The sequence below is a fragment of the Schistosoma haematobium genome, chromosome ZW, assembly GCF_000699445.3.
Source record: "Schistosoma haematobium chromosome ZW, whole genome shotgun sequence".
Lineage (NCBI taxonomy): Eukaryota > Metazoa > Platyhelminthes > Trematoda > Strigeidida > Schistosomatidae > Schistosoma > Schistosoma haematobium.
The window spans coordinates 80,107,453-80,123,133 of NC_067195.1; the positions used below are offsets into that span (position 1 = coordinate 80,107,453).

General features: G+C 32.9%; 1 protein-coding gene across 1 annotated transcript in view; it reads right to left on the reverse strand.

Moving 5' to 3' along the window:
* FNDC3B (Fibronectin type III domain-containing protein 3B) overlaps positions 1–15,681 on the reverse strand; it is a 134,537-nt gene that overhangs the window by 56,641 nt on the left and 62,215 nt on the right. The window contains exons 10-12 of the mRNA XM_051218880.1: positions 6,478–6,596; positions 4,973–5,408; positions 3,458–3,728 (exon numbers count right to left, since the gene is read on the reverse strand). Of these exons, the coding sequence (XP_051072606.1) occupies positions 3,458–3,728; positions 4,973–5,408; positions 6,478–6,596 (826 nt within the window). The remainder of the gene's footprint in view (positions 1–3,457; positions 3,729–4,972; positions 5,409–6,477; positions 6,597–15,681) is intronic.

Below are 15,681 nucleotides of genomic sequence, written 5' to 3' on the forward strand. Positions count from 1 at the left end.
AAACATAGCTTAATCTTTGTATACAACAATCAAAATAATTCAAGGTACTTGTCTAGTTTTCTTAGTGTTCCGGGTAATATTTAAGAGGAATGACTTTCAACTCATTGGTCTAAATGTCAATTAGTTGCCACGAGACCTGACGGTCCTGGGTTCCATTCCCGGTAGGTTAATGGAAGCTCACTGTTTAGGAGTCCTATATTATAACTAAATAGACGTGTAGTGTTTCCTAGTATTCAGCGTTTATAAAGCTACAGTCAAACCTCAATGTTTACCATAAAATTAGTTCATTCGTCACATTACATAGCACGTTTCCCTCCTCTCAATATTCATGCTAACCTATCGCTTAAACTATGTAAACATGATGGTTTATTTCACATTCAGTTTTCAGTACATAATCACATAGTTTTTCTCTCTATAAATTATCATTATTGATCAATTCGTCAGTAATTAAAGCAAGAATGGTGAAAATTCAGAATGTACGGCATGTATCATAATTTATTTGACTAGTCATTTAGACACATCTGAATGTAAATTAATCCTATTGGTAATAAGACATTATAATGGTGTAAAACCATCACTTTTGGACCTGATAATTATTATTCATACATATGGATTATTTTATTTATTTATTTATTTATTTACTAATTTATGTCTGTTTCATTGGTTGACCAATAGTCGTTCCATTCTTTTCAGGACATATACGTTACTGCATCACGTTTCATATTGATGAAGATGATGATTCAAGGCAATTTTCGACCAATATTATTTACATCAAATAGACAATATTAAATTTAAGAATATTTATGAATAATTTATAATTTCACAGACATTTTCATTATTAATCTGATTAGGTTTCTAAAAACAAAACAAGGTAAAACAGGAGTGTATACACACAACACACATGTACACTTATTCAGTCAACAAATTTTAGAAAACAATTACAGTTAATCAACAAAAAAAGAACAGATACTACCGAACAATTGCGAGGGCAGAAAGCACAGATAAACAGAAGTACAATAAAAATAGATTAAATAATGTTACAATAATCAACAAACACACAATGATTCAAATGTCGAAAAATAAACTAAAAATAGAGAGCGATGTATAGCGATATAGAGAACTTTGTACTAAATTCAAGTGGCCGCCTAGACTACTCAGAACATAAAAAATCTAAATCAACCTATACCAGAAAGAAAACATGATTATTACAAGTAATAGTGAACATTGTGTTTTAATTTATAAGGTGTGTCGACTAGGTTGTTTTTATTTTGCAATTATTGATCATTAGAGAAAACCGACATACTTCAAATTCGAAAAGATAAATAATTTGCTACATAGTTCACATTTATTGACAATAATTTTAAAACACTGTGGGTGTATCTTCCTTGTCTAGGACCAAAAAAAGGAAAGACAAGAGAGAAACAGGAAGAAGTGAAGACAACACAATTTCGAAAATTAAGAAATGTAATAAACATCATCATAATCGTGGTCAGCCAATACATAACTCGTTAGGTAGAAAACTGTAGGGCACATATTGACAAGAATACAAAATTTTCGACAGATATGAACAAAGAAGGAAAGCGTCGGTCTTGTCAAATAATGCTTTGGAAATTTTTAAGGGGATTTAATGTATATGTTGGCGAAATTCAGTGTTTTGGGATTGTTAATCCTAGTAAGTGTTGATGTCGAAGCGAGAATTTGAAACAAGAACTTATCATTTTTGTAACGATGCTGTATGTAACCCTTGCAGTTAACTTGATCAAAAAAACTATTCAGCATCAATCACATCGTGTGTGAAGGATAGATCAAATACATACATTTACATGTACATATACCTTGTTTATCAAGTGAATGTTTCTTGTAATTGTTTCTGAGTCAGATCACTTAAGAGCCAGTGTTACGAATAACGACGTCCAATATAGGTACAAATGCTTTCAATAAGTTTTTTTATCTACGTATATTGGTGAGAAAATTGAGGACGTATTCGGAAGCCGTGATCGGGAAAGCTAAACAATTGGTATCTCTACATTTGTCATTCTGATCCGGACAAAGACGTGCAGGATTAGGGCCTTGATCAGATGCAGAATCAATTTACACCAGTACCGGTAGTTGTTTATAAATTCTCATCTATCGTTTGACTACAATATGGTACATGAGCACAGTCGTGTGATGTGCCTATACTGACACAGTCAATCAGCTAGTGTACTGACCGGTTGCATGAACTGAGTTAGGCGAAGTGAGGTTTGAAATGACTATACAGTGGATGAATGTTGCATGTGTTCACTGCTAACTGGTTGTGTGGGTATGTGTAAAGACAATCCGCATAGTTTGCCACGAAGTCACAGAATAAAAAACAAAGATCCTTATTAAGAAAGACAATCATTTTACTCCTTATATTTTGATGCACAGGATGAGTTAAAATCGGAGGTTGAGGGTAAGGAGAAGATCAGATAAAAGATTGATAAAAATGCGCAGCAAGTGTAAAAAAAAATATGACCGTAAAACCAAAGGAGAATCATCAAAATCTCATAGAAAAACTCTGCACCGAGAATTGCTTTTCAATGTCCAGTTGTATACAAAAACATTGTTCTATTCTCAAATAAAAGAATATGTGTAGTAGGTATTTTCATTAGTGTTACAACACTTTCTGCAGATTCAATGGTAATAAATATATTGAATTCCGAACAGTCAAGAATTACGTGTGATTTCCAAAAAATATCATGAAAACTGTTGACGATTAATAGATTGGATTTATTTGTTTTTCTTAACATTGAATATTTCATTACACTGGGAGTGTAATTATGCCAAGTTTTCCATGATTACGGTTATTTTCGAAAAACAAATTTACAATATTGGCATGACATTTAAAGCAGCATTGACGACTGTATTAATACGAAAAAAACACAACTTAATTTAAAAGTTATAAACGTAACGAAGGAAGTATTGACATTTTCCAGCCCATTTTGTACATTTAAACTTTCAGTTTACATGAAGAAAAAAAGAGGAAACTGTAATTATGCCCAAAGGAGAAAAAGCATTATGTGGAAAAAAAAAAGTATGATTGCAATATCTGTTTGTTTGTCAAAGAGTGAAATACACGGTTTTTCTATATGAACAAAAAGGTTTCTTTTTTTTGCAATACTACTGAAATAAGGTAATCTTGACAAAAAAAATAGATTTTTGCCGGTAGGTTGACGACAGTCTGCTTCGTTTGATTAGTTGTTGGAATCTGTATTGTGATTGGCTGAATCTGACTTGTATTTGGATTAATACAATGAGAAGCTAAGCTTATAATTAGTCTATTTGGTTAATTGACAAAAGAATCTGACCTTAGACTAATAGTAGAAAAAAAAAACATAACTAATTGTTCCTGTTTTAATAATAAATATCAATTTAAGAAGAGTTGATTTTATAAGAAGAAAAAAAAATGTCATTATTATTAATAACATGTACTTACGTGTAACATGAGGCCAACATGTTAATTTTTGAATAACATCAATTTGATCATCGATTTTCTCTAGAGAACAATTGACTACTGAATTATTGAGATCATTTAATTTTGTATGGGAACCGTTGGTTAGTGTTCCATTTGGTAGGGTGGAATTACCACTATTACTATAAGGTAAGAGAGCTTCTAATCGATAAGCTTGAATGGGAATTCCACCATCATCTTCTGGTGGATCCCATGTTAAAGCTAATCGAGTTGGTTGTATAAATGAACCGTAAATCTGTAATAAATAAATAGAATTATAGTAATAGAAAGGATCATCTGAGTATACGAGATATATGTATGTATTCAGTTAATGTAAATTAGAAAAATGAAAATTTGCCATGATATTTGCACAATTCTCAAATAGATTATTCAGATAATTTGTTCCATTATACAACTTACGTGATATGATCTTGAATGTGAGATTTGGACCCAGTTTCACAATCTGAGACGTTATCACTGAGATATTTGTGATAGAAATGATCTCTTGTAGGACCAGTACAAAAAGTATGCTCAGTGTTTCCTGACGACTACCACCAACTACCTAACAACCCATGGATTAAAGGTGGACTTAGTGACCCGAGAGCGTGGCCGCAGTGCCCAAGGGACAACTGCCTAAGGTCCGTCACACACGACCTTTTTAAGAGTAACTTTCGTGTTGGCTCCGTACTTGTTGAGACCTTACCTTACCGGAGACGGATATCCGTGGGATAACGCGAGGTGTACATTTTTAGGGCCAACCTTTTCTAACCTCACCTCTCCTTGTGGGAAGGCAGCATCGCTGTCATGCTGGTTGTCTGAAGGAAACACCTTACTGCTGTCACACCTCTGCACAGTCAGCAGTACGACTTCGCCTTCGGACCTTGGGTTTGTTGCTTTTAGTCTTACCGTTCTTCAACCGACCTGTCTGACATGGTAGGACCTTGAAGAACGATTGTTCCAGCCAGTATAGCTTGATTGGTTCATCACGATAGGCAAGCCCGACCACTACGTCCAGGTAGCAACAACGGTCGGGCCTGCGTCAACACCTGAACTAAGGATAGGGAGTGAAGTAGTCGAACGCGTCGACAACTTCACTTATCTTGGAAGTCTGATCAGCCCTGATGGGTTGGTGTCTGACGAAATCTCAGCACGGATTCGAAAAGCTCGTTTGGTTTTTGCCACCTTACGTCACCTCTGGCGAAGATGAGATATCCGTCTATCAATAAAACGACGAGTAAACTGTGCGGCAGTTCGTTCTGGTTTACTTTACGGCTGCGAAACGTGGCCATTAGGAGTAGAAGATACTGGTAAACCACTAGTATTTGATCACAAATGTCTTAGAAATATTGTTCTCATCTGATGGGATCACCGGGTAAGTAATAGTGAGGTTAGACATAGGGCATTAAGATATATATATATATATATATATATATCCGATTTAGCAGTTTACATTGTCTTGTATGTTAAAGTAGTTTTTTACTTTAAAAAAAGAATACTCACCCGTAAGTTTCTTGGTGGAGATGGATGATCAGGTAAAGTGGCCAGTGTTATTGTTTCACTCCAACGACTTCGGCCATCAATATTTGATGCAGCTAAACGAAATCGATAACGTGTATTACGACGTAAATTATCAACACAATGTTCTGTACCAGAACCGTCAAAAACAGTGATAAATCCATGTCCCATAGTTTGATCATCCATTTCTAATGTATATGTAATTGGACTTAAGTGATTGCCATAATTTGATGAATTCATATGATCACAAATATTACTTTGATTATGATGGTGATGAAGATGATACTGATATTGATCGGGATTAGTTGGTGGACGCCAACCTAATGTTAAGGAATGAACATCAGCTTGAATTAGGAATGGTGGTAAAGGCATCTCTGGAGGACTACCAGATGTAGAGGCGGAGAGTATTGGACTCCAGGAGCTTTTCAAGAGAACATGGAAATCAAAAATACAGATATGTGAGAAATATGTATATTAAAATACTAACTAACGATTATTATGAAATGATCTCTGCTACTTTTCAAACTTTTAACAATAAGTCATTTGGCATGTACAGGTTTATTTTAAATGATTGTAAGTAGATGACGGATAACCATATATAACCTAGATTTCGTGCTAGTTGGCACTCATCAACAGGGTGTAATTGTAACATTGAGGAGACTGACTATCACTGAGTGATTTAAACAAATGTAAGTCAGTTTTATGGTTTGGATCATTATCAAGAAGGTATCTAGATTACGACTCAGTTCGGATATATTTACAGTGACTGATCACTGAGTCAGTCAGTATTTAATAATCAATTAATGTACAGGATTATGTACTTGACTCTGAACGACACTCATCGTACAAAGGTTAATGCTACTACCTAGGTACTCAAACCGAAGAAGTGAGAGTGGACTTCACAGTAGTAACTTATAGGTTGAAAACAGACGGCCCTAACAAGTGAAAATTGAAAATATGGGAGTCAATCGATTCCTCAAAAGTAATTATTGTGTAAATTGGTACTACAAACAAGAATGTAAGAGTTAATGAACCCGTGGGACGCCCCAAGAGAAGAGAACAACAAGAACTGGGACCGAGAAAATCTAGCTATTCACAAAAAAACTGTCCTACAAATCTGATGGAATAAAATTGTTTACAAGGCACATAGAAGAAAACACAAATATCGAAAACTAATTCATTAGGCAAACTGAAAAACTGTGACGAAAGTGAGAGTACTTTATGAATAGGGAAAGACTAAAACTACATCTGAACGCCATAGTATTAATAATTATCGGGATAAAAATGACTAAATATCAGAAATACGACGCCAAGAAAATGAAATATTTCGAGGGAGGCATCATTTCTTTCTCTCATTCTCATACACCCACTCGTTCGCTCTCTCATTCACACACCCACAGACACATATCCAAGAAAAAATCAATGAAAACCCCTAGCCAGACTTGTCCAAAAAGAGGTTACAAACAATAAGCTGATACACTATACTATACCTTTGTCCATATTGATTTATTGCTGCAACACGAATTAAATATTCCGTAGATGGAGACAGTTGATTTATTTTATACGATCTACCAAACACTTGAATTGGTTCAAAAAATTCTGGATCCGGCTGTGTAAAAAAAAGTTTAGGGAAATGACGCAAGAGTAACAATAATAATTTTTTATAACATCGTTAAGGCATAAAATTTTTAAGTAACGTAACAATTATTCTAATAAGAAATTACCATAAACGTAAGTTTATTTTTTCTTAAAAAAAATCAAGTAACATAAACATGATCTATTTATCTAGATAAATTGAATATATTATTATTATTATTATTTTGTGTTTATGAGAACTGAATGTCTATATTGTGTAAATAATGTAACTATTATTCAACTCTTTCTTCATGATTAAATACGAGAGGAGAGTGGAAAAGATTTGTAGCTCAGGAGGATGATTTTGATGGAGTTTTGTTCTCTGAAGTGGATGGTTTGGTCGTGGAGCTTTCATCGTTCTTCTGAACAACATCATGATGTCAGAGAACAAAACTCCATCAAAACTAGAGGAGAGTTTCTATAAACATAAAACAAAAGACTTAAATATTTCTGAAACAAAAAAGTTTCTTGATAGTAAGTGAAAGAACTAATAAAATAAAACAATGATCTACCACAACACAATGCTCAAACCCAGTGTAATGGACGCTACTCATAAGATTGTTTGTAAGTAGTACGTAGCAGAACATGGAATTGAAATTGCAACAATGGACAGACTGAGTGAAGAGTTTCAGTACGTCGAAAGCAGAGCATTGGTATAAAACGTGGATGAAAATGTAATATTGAAGGTTATGTATATGTATTAAGTAAATACTTTGTAACTTCTCACAATAAATATGCATTACTTCTGTCTACTGTCGTACTTTACACTTGTATATGAAGTTCAGTGTAATTGTCTTTCTTTTTGCCTTGATACTCAAACTTAAGACTTATCAATTCAAATAGTATCATATGACCGATAAAATTCTCTTTCCTCGTTTGAAGCGTAATAGTTATTATTGATGGTGTAGTTGATTCCTCTGAAGTAGATAGCCAGATAATGAAGATTTCATCATTGTTTTTAGATAACATCATCGGTGACTATTTTGCACAGAAATGAGTTACTTAGTAGTTCCACAGGCCTTAAACCTGTTCATTTTGGTGAGCTTGTTTGAGAAAGAGTGGAATGAAAACCTAAAGAATAACTGAGAAACTTACTACTATATGAAATGGACACCGATATCATCTCAAGAATGACAATGAAATTTCTACATACAAACCATTTAGCTCAGAGAATTCAACAGCACCGAAAAAAATTTATTTTCAGCTGAATATCTTCTGCACTACTTCATTTATTGTTATTACTTAAAACTTTCCGTTGTTATGTTAGCTGACGAGAACCAAACAAAATAAAATGAATTCATCCTATTCTGCTAGAATCTTTGTTCTTGCTCTTTTCAAAATGATAAAAGGAACTATGTGTATGACAATACTTGATCGTTGGACATTATATTTAAATAACGGTGCCCTGCTCAAACCCCTGACTCACTATTTTACCGAACGCGCATTTTACATCCTAAATTTTTCTGTTTGAGGCTTATTTTAATGAAGTAATGATGTCTATCAACTGCGTCTACTTACACAGTCGTATAAAATGTTAACAACATATCTCAAACTCAATTACACGGAAATTCAAGAAATAATACCACAATGGTTAGTGTACTTTCTTCTTCTTTTGACTTTTAAAGAAACAACAAAGTCAATACTGCACAGAATTCATACTTACAAATAACTAATCTTTATAATTTTACAATTCATAAACTAATAGTAGAATTATTAGCTTATTTCGATGATAGAGTCAATATTAAACAGATCCATAGGTATGGTATGTGCTTCGCACCTTCTAAATGCAAAGAATTTTTTGCAAAGCTGGCAGGACCCTGATCCTGTACTCACCCTGGGTAGTGAGTAGATAGTAGTAGTCGAGAAGTTTGTGTATCTAAGTAACTGCATAAGTGCTGGTGGAGGTGTGAGTGATGAGATCAACTCACGTATAGAGAAAGCCAGAGCCGCAATCTTTGGAGACTTCGTGATGTTGGTCTGGCTGTAATAGGTCAGATCTACAACACGTCAGTGAGGGCAGTTTTGCTCTATGTTTGTGAAACCTGGACTCTCAGAGTTGAAGATGTTAGACAACTCTCTGCGTTTGATCACCATTGTCTTATAAAGATTGCTGATATCCAGTAGTAACACCATGTTAGTAATGCAGAGGTTCGGCATCGTGTGTTCGGGCTCAGTGATAATAATCCAATTGGTGTCACCATCATGAAACATCGACTTCGGTGGCTTGGACATGCTCTACGAATCTCGTCCCAGAGAACTCCACGTCGTGCATTATTTGCCAACTCTGGGACTGACTGGAAGAAGCGGAGAGGTGGTCAATGTATGACATTGTGTCGTGGTGTGAAAAAAAGCTGCAAAGGGCTGGCTTGTGTTGGTCATTCACGACTCCCTGGCTGGGGTCCGAGAGATGGTATAAAACAGTGGCTAGAGACGTTATCAGATATGGTTCAGAATAGAAGCCAGTGGCGATCCTTCTGCAACCTTCTTTTACTTTCTTCATAAAAAGTAGCCGTAACTTCTTTAACTGAAAGAATTTTTTCTGGTTGTACCTTTCTGTCTCCCCCATTATTATTATTATTATTATTAATATTACTTCACCACCATACGCTAATTTGTGGTCATTACTGTTCTTTTTTCTTTTCATACGCACCTTGCATTCTTTATCTCTTCCCATTCTCATTATTATTGTGTGGCGCATATGTATCTGGTGCCCCCTTGTACTAAAATTTATATGTTCAAGTAAATAATAAATAAACAGATCCTAATGTCTGAATTTATTAAATTCGTTCAATATGGTTATCTGATTTCTGTTGACCTATTTTATGAAGAATTTTCAGTTTCAATGAGAAACTGTGATGAATGAAGTTCATTTATGTTTAGTGTAAGACAATCACTTATCGATAATATTTTGAACAGATTAAAGTTAAGAAAAATATATACCATTAATTGGTCAACTCAGTAGTCTAGAAGTAATTTACTAGCCATAAGAGGTTTGAAAATATGCTTTAGCTTCAACCTTTCAATGAGTTTGCACACTATGGAATAGGGTACACATACTAAGACAAAAAAAATATTGTTTACTGATTCTTTTTTTTTAAATGATTTTTTAATTAAAATTTAATCTGTGAAGTGAACTACATTTAATTTGATCTAATCCCTTATGATAAAAATATTGGATAATCTCAGTGATATAATGCTACTTAAATGACTAAAGTTTAAATAAGAAAAGTAATGAATATTAACTAAGAACATTCTAGTTATGAGATTTACTATCAATAAACAAACATTTAACTTTTAGTAAACTAGAAAAATAGAACAAAACACTTATTCAGTAGTTGATATTTGCCGGGAACGATTGTTTGACTACATAACCCAAATGATGAAAAATCCTTTTTTTTTAAACATGATTTTATCATTAGTAAAGACGCCAATTAAATTTATATGAAATTCAGCTAGATGTCGACAATTATTATACTTAATTAATTAATTAGTAATAAAAAGGGATAATAATCTATTTACATAATGCATGAAATACATTTGTTTTCTTCTTCAAATAATTGAACATGAAAGAGAATACCAGTAAAAATTCTATGATATATACAAATTATTTCCAACCAAGAAAATTCCTTGTTGGTTCATAGCTATGAGAAAATCAAACAATAGATTTCTATTTAGAGTTAATTTTCGGTGAAAAATTTCATGACCTTAAATGTCTAAGAGTTATTTTTAGTACAGGATTGCAATTTCGAGAGCTAGAGTGAACTATTCTCATCCTCGAATATACTAGAAGATTTGTATCACATATATTATTCTTATCTAGGTTATTACTGTTGCACATAAAAACTTTATCAGAAGTTAGGAAAAATATGCGACTAAGATAATACTTCTGGCTAAAATGTTGAATAACGTGGGAACCTATCGAGTGTTTTAAAAAAACATCTTAGAAACGATTAATAGTTGAATAAGTCATAGGATTTAAACATGTAGTTTCAAAATAAATAGTCACGAAGTACACAGAAGATACTAAATCATTCCATGAAACCATTGACTGCTTCCCACAGTCATGGTGGTAAATGCTGAATAAGTTGTTGAGATTCACACTATTATTGTGACAGATAGTTCATAATATCGGGTGTTATGATTCAAACTCGATTGTGGTGATACAGATGCATTTACTCTTTGTCAACATATAGATCCTGAGATACAAAATTGTTTTATAGTTCGTATTCTATGAATTTATGCTTTTTTCTTGAATCATATTCTCTATGGCTAATCGTTCTTATTGTTACTAATATTGCTAGTTCTTTGTTATTCATTTTGATACTTTTATCTCGTTATGTTAAAGTAACCCCATTTGGATCCTTTCTAGGGTTACTTGTGGTGCCATGTCTGGAAGAACGAGGAGGATTGGGTATGTCTTAACAACCCTATTCCGTAAAAAGAACCTTGCTAAAAATCCACTAACCAGTAAAGTTCTTTAAACCATATCAATGTACTGTAGTAATTTCAATAGTTGAGATCGTGAGTCAATTGAAGCTAGACCACCATGGAAAACCTGGAAGCAATGGACGGCCGTTTCGTCCAGGTTTTCCATGGTGGTCTAGCTTCAATTGACTCACGATCTCAACTATTGAAATTACTACAATCTCCACAAATCCTCTTCTGGTACTGTAGAAACTTAGGCCGATGTGTATATTTATTTCGTTACTATCTACGACCGACTGGCAGATCAATACATAAAACATCAGAAATTAAGGTTTTACTGATAAAAATAATAATAACTGTGATCGAATTGAACTCTAAAACGCTTGCTTAGTAATCTGGTTCAGTGTTTCACTAGGGAAATAATATTCAAAAACACAACATTGTGATAAACAAAGGATACCTAGAAAAATATCCCAAAATATCCATACACGGGTACATACAAATATATATGGCTCTTTATTATCCTATAAACGTAATCAAGCCTTTTCAAATATTTGTTCGAATTAACATCGTGAAATAATTGAAACTAGAAATGTAAATTATTGGGTACTAAATTAATGGTCTCAAAGTTATTCGTTCGCTAACAGACCTAAATGTCTTGAGTTCAATCCACTGTAGGATTGATAACTAGTGAGGAGTCCCATATTAGAATGAAATAGCTATCCAGTGCTTCCTAGTTTTTAGGGGATGTCTAACATGGCTATTGAACTATGAATCCTATCCATCTCCACAATCTAACTATGATTAAAATTAATAGGCTATGCATAACGTAGTCTAAACAATATATATATATATATATATATATATATATATATATAGTTCACATTAACTGTTGACATCAGTTAATCAGGCTTATTTTTAAGAAATTTGACAAAAATGTATAAATACCGGAAGTAATAATAATCAGTAGCAAAATTAACCATGCTTCCTACTAGTCACTCATTTATAATAATAATAATGATAATAACAATGATAATAATAGTAGTGGTCATATACAGTATGTAAACCGTTTGTTTAAATCAAACAAAATATCTAATTTAATGACGATTGAAACTACGTCCATATTATAAACAAGTATCCAAGATGTGAAGAAAAGTTCGAACAAATAGGCTAAAATATAAAGAAACTGAATGATGAGTAAATCATGACATGATTGAAAAAATAACACTATGGTGAAATTCATTACAAACATTTTTAATGAATAAATTAGTTGACAATGAAAAGACTTCCATCAATCAACCAGTCAGTCATAAAAAAAGGTAGAAGTTTGGATATTTGTGTATTGGTTCCAGTGGCCATACATTAGCAAAGCGAGATGAAACTATCACGGCAAAGGTCAGTGGTAAAAGTAATAACAGTATCAATAATACTAGAAAAGATTAGGTATAGATGATATAATTCGAGATGGAAGAATGAATTCGTGGGATAGAAGGAAAAGTATAAGATAACTGTGAAGACAAAGAGTTAATCCATCTACGTCGACCACACCGACTCAGCTATGTTATAGGTCTCCAATTACTAGTAATTATGATAATCACATTGACCCCAACCAGATAGTCTGAAACCACGAACACAGATCAATCCAATAGTAAGTGACTTAATGAACTGATGTCATTTTTGGTTCAGCCACACCTAGTCTTTTTGTAACCTATTCCCGCACCAATAAACATTGCGTACCGAAGTCGGAGATGCATGGAAATGAGTAATACATGTTCAAATGACCTCAATCGATTGCGATTCACTACTTGATTTTTTTTCCAACAATGATCAGGACCAACTAGAAAACTATTAAAACCCAGGAAAAAGAAATGCATATACAGCTTTTTTGTTCTATATCATGACTCCCTTTCAACAGTCTGGATATACATGACGGTACACGAGATCGAACCGATGACATTTAAGATTAAGATGTTGCATTCACACTATAAAGGTATAATATAGTGATCTTTGTAATTAGCATTGGTCAGTTTGTATTGTAGAACAAATCACACCATAGATCATTGATAACATTCAACTATACAAGCCTGACAAGGTTGAATCTTACAAGTTGCAACTGTTTCTCACTGGAAATTAGGTAGGTTCATATTAAAGCCAGTAAATATAATATAATGATTTATTCGTGTTTTTTAGGGACGACTCAACAGTGAAAATAAGTAATGAAAAGCTATAAATCATTTTAGTTAAGAAGTAGGTGAGCATACACGTTCAGTTGAAAAACTTACTGTTATTAAAAATTATCAGCAAAAAATAACTTTGAAAGTGATTTCCAGTATTAGACATTTCATTTAGTAACAATTTGAAGACGGTTTCCACTAAGGATTGTTTTTTTTTTAAAGACAACTATTGCAAATTAGGTAATATACTGGAGAGTTGTTATTTTCGGATATTGAACTTATCAACAATATGCCACAATTAATCTATGATGCGAAAATTAAACTATTCTGGCAAAAACTCTAATCTTATTTATAATGTTTATAATATATCCTAAAGTGCCCTCTTCCATTCTATAACAAAACATGTAATGATGATAAATCATTATTTAACTACTTTACCAAAAACTAATTAATTTACGTTTTAAAAAAAAGTACAAATGTTTGGTTGATAAGTAATTATTAGTAAGTTAACCATGTGTAAATAATTAACATGGAGTCCTTATTTTTACTCAGATTCTGTAATTAATGAAATTTATATCAAGTGTTAGTAATTCTGTTTAGTATAACTGAATAAACAAATGCTGGTTTGTGTACTTCGCTTTCAGTTATATGTCCTTTTTATGGAAATTAATGATGGTACTTGGTACGCAAAATGGTAGTAGGTACAAATTTATTGGGAACTAGGCAGTTGAATTTGTTATCTACATCTGAGAGTGGATTTTCTCGGACTAGGATTTAAATCCAGTAACTATCTCATTAAAATTCAACGCATAATCTACTGAATTCAAATAACCACTAATTTGTTCACCATGCACGAAATGATGTATAAGAAGTTGCGATTCCCCATTGTTGATACTGAGGATTAAACAATTGATTTGTTTATATATATATAGTGTGAAAGCTATATATTCAATTCTTCGTTTGCAAATGCTCCATCAATTGTCTCAAACTGCATCGTTCCTTCATTGCTATTACAACTACTCTTTGTTCCCATTATCTCTGATCCGATCTTTCCAAACTTTTGCTGATAGGCATTTGACTTTTGATTGGTGTTATATACTACTTATATCTGTCGATAGCATATACTACAGTTGTACAAGGGTTCAGTATTTTAGGGGAATGATGTTTATCATATATTTCCAACTCATGTCACCCAGTCGCCTGGTTCCGATAGAACTTTGCTGACTAAATTGATATGTTGCCATTTAAGCGACTTAAAATAGCAGTGCAATACTATACATGATACAAGTTTATTCGCTATCTTATCGTTATTCATCCCATTCATAGAAAAATACATTTGTTGAGTTATAAGACTATCTATCTATTTTACCTACACTTTTCTATAATGTTATAATTTGAACTTAATAATTTAATCTCAGGATTGTGTGTAGCTACTTAGTGAATTGCCCCAAGAACTTATTCGGCCTTCATCTAAATTAAATTAAAACGAAATTCACGTTTTTTTTTCAAAATGAAAATCTCAGTCAGAGGTTGTGACTAAAGAAATCAAACAATGTTTAACATAATGAAGTTACCCACTGCAGATATTACATACTTTTCGCGCTATATAACAAATTGACTGAAGTTAGATATATTAATCACCGAAATTTTAACTCATTAGTCTCCACGTGATAAGCTCATCCTCTATGTGAGATTCAAAAGGGTTGAGTTCGATCATTGGTTAGGTTTGTCAGCCGTACACAACTAGAGAAGAACATTTATTCAGATGCACTCTTTATTGCCCTTTAAATGATTCTTTAATTATAAACAGAGAGGAGTTTTGTGGATATTATAATAATTTAATAGTTGAATTCATGAGTCTAGACCACCATGGAAAACCTAAAAGCACTGGGCGACCGTTTCGTCGTAGTATGGGACTCCTTAGCAGTGGATTCGAATCTCGCAAGGCGGAATCATGGATGTGCACTGCTGGGGAGTCCCAAAATAGGACGAAATGGCCTTCCAGTACTCCCAGGTTTTTCATGTTGGTCTACCTTTAATTGATTTATGAATTCAACTATTAGATTCTTTAATTCATAAACAAAAAAAAATTTCTTTTCATAAGTGAACTAATCATTACTAACAAGCCATTTAATTATGCCTGTGTATGTGTGTTAGAAGATTACAAAAATAACAGTTACTTAAACTTTTAATTAGTTCGTTAAGAATAAAGAAAATTAATATTAACACTAATTAGAAGAACAATTACAGAAGGACAAATAGATATGAATAAGAATAAATGAAGTTAATTATTAATTGTCTATTTATTATAAACATGATAAAAACTATCTTTTCTAATTATACTATACATTACTAATACAATATTGAGATAAAGTGATTTTTTAATGTATAGAATATCATTAAAATCACCTGAATACTAATGAAATAAGCTAAATTCACATTTATTTTAGAAAAATCTGG